Here is an 8046-nt window from a genome sequence, read left to right as displayed (position 1 = left end):
CGGAGTATTTGCTGGGCAGGGTGTGCATGGGGTTGTGTGAGCTGCATAAAGGTCTAAGCATGAGAGCATTTTGTCACAGGTCTGCCAGAATGATTTCGCGCACGCCGAATTTTATGGTTGATTACAAAATTGTCTGCAGAATCGATGGTTCGGTGTCTGCAGCGATTATATCCCCTTTGAATCCGAGGTTTTGACTGTGCTTCAGTGAGTATGATCACCACGTCTACAATTTTATGTGATATACGTTTCATGTAGTCTCAACCTTAGCTATCTGACGACCTTACCAGCACACCGCGTCAAGTTGTGTCTGTGGGAAATATATCATTGCTCATTAGCTCAACCATCGACCAGTTGTCACTTTTCGAAAGCAAATCGTTCATATCCTGTAGACAGCTAGATTATTCATTGCTTCCTACACGCGTTTGAAAGATTAATCAGATTTGAAAGCTCCAAATCTGAATACATAAACTATCGCATATGCGTAATTATTGTTCCACATCAAGGCGTCATTGGCTAAATGTAGTAACAGCTCGGTATCTGACTGGGGCGTATATGTTATTCGAAGATCTCCTGATGTATTTCAAACCCTCTAACCAGTTTATCATTATTCTACAGCAAATACTTTGTCCATCGTGTTCCGTTCCGCCGACACTGATCGATTTGTACGATATATAACTCATACCGCGGACGATGCGAGCTACGTAGACATAGAAGCAATATGCACTGAGTAAAAAGGACATCTTTGGGGTTGTGCTCTGCAGTGGCTGTAGACAATTAATAACATCGAAAAGCAAGTCCGCTGTCCTATTACAGTTTACGATGCACCCAAATGGCGATCGACAGTGTAAAGATAGCTCATATACATATCCACGCTCCCGTATATTTCTCATCACTTTATCTTGATCAAGAGGGGAGTTCGACAGCCCCTGATTTCTCCTCCTGGCAGTATATAGTATACCGCATGAGCTCACGAGTTAATGAACCGAGCTTAAAAGACCATTTTCACCGGAATGCCAAAGCCACTAAGGCGGATATTTTTTTAGCACATCCGCTGCAAGGCTGCATTGTTTCATATGTCGGATGATTTTGAATATTGGTCAATTTGCCGCATTCATGTAAGGCGCGCTGTAGTATACGATGTGCATCTATCGACACAAGTCCCTTGATATTTGGACGTTGTTGATACTACAACATGCCTCTGTAATGTACTACTCTCCATGTCTCAGCTTCACAGCTGAATCCGATTGAAATTTTAGGTAACTCACTGAATCTTTGTTCGACAGTTTATTTATTCCTATAATAAGTTTTAAATGATATTAATGGCGCAGATAAATCTCCTTTACGCCGTATTCAATCGCCTAAGATGAACTAAGTGCTGCGACAAGATAGAATCCACAACTTTCGCTTTAGCATAGTCAATTGTCCCACTGGCAGTTGAGATGTGGGTATTTGTGTTCTGCACGCTATCTTCGTGTACTCTCATCTCAGTGATTTTGAACCTCATCAAGTTCTCGTACATTTGGTACTGTTCCGTCGCTGTCATGCTGCTCACTTTTCGTACTCTGCGATCGTACCAATTTGCACCGAAAGTTGGTGCCACCATAACCTTCTCATCCCAAGTTACTCTAACCCCTTTCACTCTTCTGGTGCAATTCTTTATACAAGAGCGTAACTCAATTTTTAAATTTTCTGCAGTGTACTCAACGAGATTCGTCGGCGAGTTATCGATATCGACCGCATCATCCGAATCTGAAGGATTATGTATTCGCTCAAAAAGTTCCTCATTCGGCACTTTGTAGGACTTCTGCGACAGATAGGTTAATCGCTTAGGTCGCTGTAAAACGTCTGGTGAAATTCGGTGTATTTCAGATCCTGTTTTTGAGCAGGGATGTGAATGCCTCACCTCGGTTTGTTCAAGAAAAAGATGTATGATCTCCTCCTCAGACGGCTGTACAACTTGAACACGCTCTGCAGAAACTGCCTTCTTAGAATTGATGAAGGAAGACTTTGAAAACGAACTCCATCGAAAAGAAGGTTTTAAAGTAACATTATTTGTAGTACAAAATTTGGACTGCACAAGCTCGCCATTGTAGCGTATACTCTTGTGCCTAGTATCAAATTTATCGTCTGTATGCATGTTGATAATCCTCATTCACAGTTGGGACTTGTTCTTCGTCACTTTACGCTAAGTAATTATCCCCGATGTTTTGTCACCCTATTTAAAATAGTACTATACCGAAATCGTTGGATTGAAACGTCACAAATGGTTTATTCGTCCGTCAAACAGCCTATATATACTATGTGCAAGCGCAAGGTTTCGATTTCCTAGTGTTCACCGTCACCGTCAGTGACAGTCATCACTACACAATAGTTATAAATGGAACATCAGTGTCGATCTATTTTGTATGTACATGCGGATTCCCCCAGGCTCAGCTGGTCGCTCCGAGTCATTTAATAAAAAAAATCACCTCGATGACTGTTTTAACTCCGCGAGGTCCCTGTTTTGTAGAAAGAAATGTCGAGTAAATCAGTCCTCCACTGACTGCGAGTTTAATGATGAAATTGTGAGTAAATAAGCCTGTGAGGGCCCTGAGGGGTGGCCCTCACAACTTCACACAAGTCACAGCACAGGGCGCCCGGCGCCATTTAAAAAAAAAATCAAAATCAAAATTTACAATAGAGCAGTAAGGGAGCCAAAAAGCCCTGAGGTCTGAGTATTTAGGGATTGTAGGCTGACGGCCTGTGCACTTTGGGGCTTGGGCTAAGGCCTCAGGGCTCAGGGTTGTGGATGTGCCCTGTGTGCTGTGGGCCTATGGGCTGCTCTACAGTCTACGTCGGTGGCAGGAAATCGGGACTCAGCTAATAAGTTACCTAAGGCTTCAGGGTGCAGTGATTCGCGAGTTATAGGCTCAAGCCATATCAAGGGCTCTCAGCCTCTCACTCTTCCACTCTCCCAGTCCTCGCAGCCTTTTAAAGTACAACCTCACATTTACAGCACAATCTCAGGTTCACAGGACACAGATGATGCAGCCTAATCTCAGTAATCTGGACTCTAGGAGTCGGGAGTCGGGGCCTCTGCCCTCTGGCCCTCTGCCAATCTGCCATCTAACCAACGCTATTGTTTAGACAGGTTTTTGAAAATAGTAATACGTATATATATAAAACAAATAAAATAATACAATAAATCGGTTTTTCCCCTATTTGGCTTATTCAGCCTCCGCCGGCGGTAAATATTTATCTTCGTATCAGACTGGACACTGATATTTACACAGCTTTTATTTATTTATTTATTTTTGTATAAAAACAATACTGGTGGTCTTTAACTCTATATATATTTTACCTGTAGTTTATATAAAAAGAGGTACAAATAAACATAGTCTTCTAAAGTCTAAACTGAACAAAATAAAATTATGTTTAGTGTTTTGTTCAATTTAGGAGGCTATGTCTGTTTCTATAAAAATTTATTGCGTGGTCGGGAACTCGAGTCGGGAATCGGGAGTCGGATTAGTCGGGATCCCTAAAACCGGAATGATTTTGTGTTTTTGAAAAAGAATACTTTAATCAGCTTTTACCGCCAATCTAAATAGTGGGAATTCGACTATTAGCCTATTCAGGCGGTCAGGGTCTCTGCCTCTCTTCCCTATTTACTTTCTCTAAATACTACTAGCTAGAGTAGTAGTAGAGAGAGGGCCCAAATGCCCCACCAGAGTCCCAGACCCACCCCAAGGGCTACACAAGGTAACCTCTCCGAGTCTTCGACTCTCTCTCTGAGGGAGGCCTATGTAATAACTTAAAAATAAGCTCAGGGCCCTATGGCCTCTCTACTCTAGTGTAGAGAGAGAGCGTGTGCGTGTGTAAAGGACCGGTCCCGGCTAAACCCTCTTTACTATAACTCTGCGGCCTGCGAGCCGAAAGCCTCTGTCGGACCTCTGAATACAACAGTCGACACTGACCCTGTGTCGTGTCGGCGTCATCTGTTTTCTTTCTTTTGTTTTAAAACAAAACAAAACAAAAACAAAAACAAAAATATAATTTTTGGTTTTGGGGGGGGGGGGGGTGTTTTAAACTATTGCCGGGATTCAGGCTATATTTATGTTTATTTATTATACATATTGATGAAGTTTATATCTTTATATGGCTTACGCGGGGTGTCCGGTTATTTTAGTCAGCCTCAAACAAGTCTGAACTCTGTCTGAACTCTGAAGTCTCAGGCCACAGACTCACACAGTCACAGCCTCACAGGTGTGCAGTTTTTTTTTATTAAATAAATGAATACTACGTTCCAGTGATTTTTATTATTTATTTGTTTTTAAAAAACCTATAAAAAAACAAACCAAAATTTGTTGAACAACTAATGTTCTATATTGCTTCTAAAAAACCCCCTTTTTCTAAAAACAAATATCTAAAACATTTTAATACAATGATATTTTATATATTTATTTGCCTTTTTTTTAATTGTTTTAATAAAAAAAACGAAGCAGAAATATTTTTGCACAATCATTTTATACTTGTTTTGTAAAAAAAACAAAAGATTAAAGCGATTCAGGATTTCGTATCTACTTCGTAGTCATAGCCCTAGGGGCTGGGGCCCTGGGGCTAGGGGCTGGGAGCTGGGAGGCTTGGTGACAGTCTCTGTCGTCTGTAATCTGTTGCAATATGTGAAAAGCCCACTCGAGCCTGTTGATCTATTTGTGATTATATAAAATCCTCAATTTACAAAAGAAATGCAGAATAAAACAATAGAAATTATAGAATAAAAGAGTGTCTACATATGAATTATTTATGGAATTCTAAATTTACTTCTCGTGAATTCGTGATTGTTGTGAAAGCCGGTTTCTCAATTATCTCTTCAATTCTCTCTTTGTGTGACAATACTATAGATAAACGAAACAAAACCAGTAATTTTAAAAAACGATTTACTCCTGTAAATATAGTACATACATTATATATAAAAACAACTTGCCTGCTAATTGTCCTAAGGCGGTTCGGATATGCTACCCTTCAGCCCCCATCCCCCCAACCTGACTTTTCGGACTTTAGCTGCACTTTTTACTTTTAATTCTGGGACCAAATATAACGTGTTTGGGCCAATATTGGGCCTTGAAGTTTACGCAAATATTGTGTATGGGCCAATATTGGGCTAGGAAGTTTACGTTTTAGGGTATGTTTTTATAATCATTTGCTTTCGTACAGAGTATCAGTATTGGCGCTCGAAAGCACAGGTTCATTGTATGATGGATGTTGAGAAAACGTACTGCGTTTATTTGCGGACATATTCAGGCCCATAATAGGCCACACCCAGCGGGTATAAATGGGGTCTAGGCCAAAAATTCATAAGTCCCCCCCCCCTGGGTTTTGGACCCGCTCATGGCTTCTAAACCAGGGTAGCATATCCGAACCGCCTAACAAAAATATAAAGTACAAATCAAAATATATGTTTGTATAAACTTGTGTGTATAACAAATACATAATAATTTTGTTTTGTAATTGTTATTTAACAAAAAATATACAACTCACACATATTTAAATATTTACATATCACCAGTGCCAAAACAACATGTGACGAGTCGTCACATTTTATTTTTCAAAAATAGTTTGTACCAGAACTGGTACAAAGAAAAAAAATCAAAATGAAATGTGACGACTCGTTACATTCACAAATATGATTTTTATTAGTTAGCTTACTCATCAAAATTTAGGACTGCATGAATTATTTAGTTGTTTTTTTTTTCAGGAATATATTTTATAATTTAGATCCACAAGGTAAATTATCAGGATAGAAACTGTCAAAATAGACCCAAAACCAGACTTGCACTTCCAACAATATTTCAAAAGTACAGACGGATTTTTTAAGAATATTTCATTCCATAAAATTATATTTAAAAAAAAGGCTATTATGATTTGGGTTTAGGGTTTTATTAACACTGTTCACTTGCCTACGAGGCCCCACCCCGCCCCGTAGAGACCACGGCAACCAGGTAAACCCATGGTCCTTGACATAGCTACTAGCGCTCATCGTCATCGGAGGAACTACCATCACTAACACTAGTACTGCCACTAGTACGTCTGTTGCACTCGTCGTCAGCAGAGTTACCATCCCCACTAACATTATCACTGCCGTTGGTACTAGACTTGCGTCTGTTCCCTCTAACGCCTACCAACTCGCCCTTGAAGTGTTCATCTTTGTGGAATCGTGAAAAACAACTCTCATTGCGTGCATCTAGTGAATCGCATGGATCTAGTGAATGAATTTCACTATAACTATCAACATGTACATCATGTGTATGTTGTGGGCGGTTATCCGCCTCTCGCTGAGGGTGTGTTAAGTCTAAATCTTTGCGTACCATAATGGCTTTGCAACTACTATGCTAGTACAATATGCCTACTATAGAAGTTACAACTTCATACTATAGAAGTAGCAACTTCAAACATCTACCATTTCGGAGTCGATTGTCCGATCAATGTGTTTCTTGGCTCGTTATCGCGCTGAATTTTCCGGTCTTTCGATTCCGACAAATAGCTAACGGCCAAAACAAATCATTCGTGGGGGAAATAAGCACTAAAACAATTCGAAGTAAAATGTGACGACTCGTTACATTCCCAAAAATCCCCCCCCCCAAAAAAAATCCGGGCCATTTTTTTGAGAATGTGACGACTCATCACATTCTCTGGCACTGGTGATATTCAATCATTTTTTTAATCACTCTTGCTTCTTGTTCACTTGTGTTGTGAGTTGTGACTTCTTGTGAGCACGTGCCACTATGTCGATTTCGTGTATAGTTATAGTCTGTTATATTTCCATAAATATTTTCCTACCATCCTACTCTGGCTCTCTATCCTGAATACTCTATTAAATCATTAATATCAGTTGACCCACTACTCTTCTACTCTTTTGTCAAGGAGAGAGAGAGAGACTGAGAGTCGAGAACTCGAGATTCATCATTACTCTGAGTCTCTGCAGTTGCGCTCTGCAGTCTGCACTCTGCAATTCTGACTCCTGCACTCTGCACAAGAGAGTGAGGTTAGTAGGACTACTCTAGTAGAGTAAAGATTAGTAGTAGAGAGCTTCACAAGACTCGAGAGTAGCTAAGAGTAGAGACTAGTTGAGAGAGTGTCTGACCATGGGTTTACCTGGTTGCCGTAGACGATAATCATCGTGATATTACGTTAAAGTGGCTTGTGTTACGTTTAAACGTCTAAATTAGGGTCCAAACTTCAGGGTGTATAAAAATTCAAGCATAGCCTTCTAAATTCTAAATTAGGCAGGCTTTGATTCCGTTCAAACCAAAACAAAAGGGTTTATGATTACTCTCAGAGTGAGAAAAGGTATCTGCTGGATTCTGGTATGTATGCATAATCAGATATGAGATATCACTGGATACTTGATACTTGATACAGAGTTTAGTATTTAGTATGTAGTATATAAAAATGCGTGGAATGTTGGATATTGAATAGGATGGCAGATAACAACTTTTATTATTCAATCGAAATATAGCGCGCATTCGATTCTCAAAGAAAGGTTTCGACTGTGTGTTTGACTTTTCACATACAACAAGTATACTTTTATATTTAAAGTTTTTTGTATATAAAAAAATTGGAAATGTTAAAAAATAGTTAAAATATATTCCAGTCACTTTCACACTAAACAAAAGACTAGAGTCCGGTCACCATTCAATAGACACTCAGACAGCCAGACACTACTCTCTTTAGAGAGAGTCTAGTCACCAGTTACTGACCACACATCAGTGACCAGTCTCCAACCATTGCTCTCAATCAGGTCTCATAACGTAAAGCGTAATTACATTTAAAATTATTTCGTAAACGTGAAAACGTATAACGTTTACGCTAAGAGCCTTACGTCTATATTCTCACGGATATGGGTTTTGGCTCAATATAGAAAATCGAATTTACCAGTTTCATCCCAAATTTTGACGAGCGAAAGTCAAGGCGCGAGCGTAAGATCTGGACTAGTGTCTAGCACTCTACTAGGGATAATATTATTTATTTCAAAAATGGCAAGTATGTATGATACAATGTAGTGTGGTG

The 8046-nt window shown here is 39.6% G+C and overlaps 2 protein-coding genes across 2 annotated transcripts in view; one reads left to right on the top strand and one right to left on the bottom strand.

The window, feature by feature from the left end:
• Positions 1–966, top strand: part of SARC_01541 (hypothetical protein) — a gene marked incomplete at its 5' end in the record, with an annotated part of 5687 nt that extends 4721 nt beyond the window's left edge. The window contains one exon of the mRNA XM_014304744.1: positions 616–966. Coding sequence (XP_014160219.1) covers positions 616–731 — 116 coding nt within the window. The 3' untranslated portion in view covers positions 732–966. The remainder of the gene's footprint in view (positions 1–615) is intronic.
• A 306-nt stretch (positions 967–1272) lies between these two features.
• On the bottom strand, positions 1273–2327 carry SARC_01540 (hypothetical protein). The gene has a single exon (XM_014304743.1). The coding sequence runs from the start codon at positions 2150–2152 to the stop codon at positions 1340–1342; it is 813 nt and encodes a 270-aa protein (XP_014160218.1). The 5' UTR covers positions 2153–2327; the 3' UTR covers positions 1273–1339.
• Between the last annotated feature and the right edge of the window lie 5719 nt (positions 2328–8046).

The sequence above is a fragment of the Sphaeroforma arctica genome (assembly GCF_001186125.1).
Source record: "Sphaeroforma arctica JP610 unplaced genomic scaffold supercont1.62, whole genome shotgun sequence".
In the NCBI taxonomy this organism is placed as follows: domain Eukaryota; class Ichthyosporea; order Ichthyophonida; genus Sphaeroforma; species Sphaeroforma arctica.
Note: the sequence above shows the minus strand (reverse complement) of the source record. Positions and strands in the feature narration are given on the sequence as shown.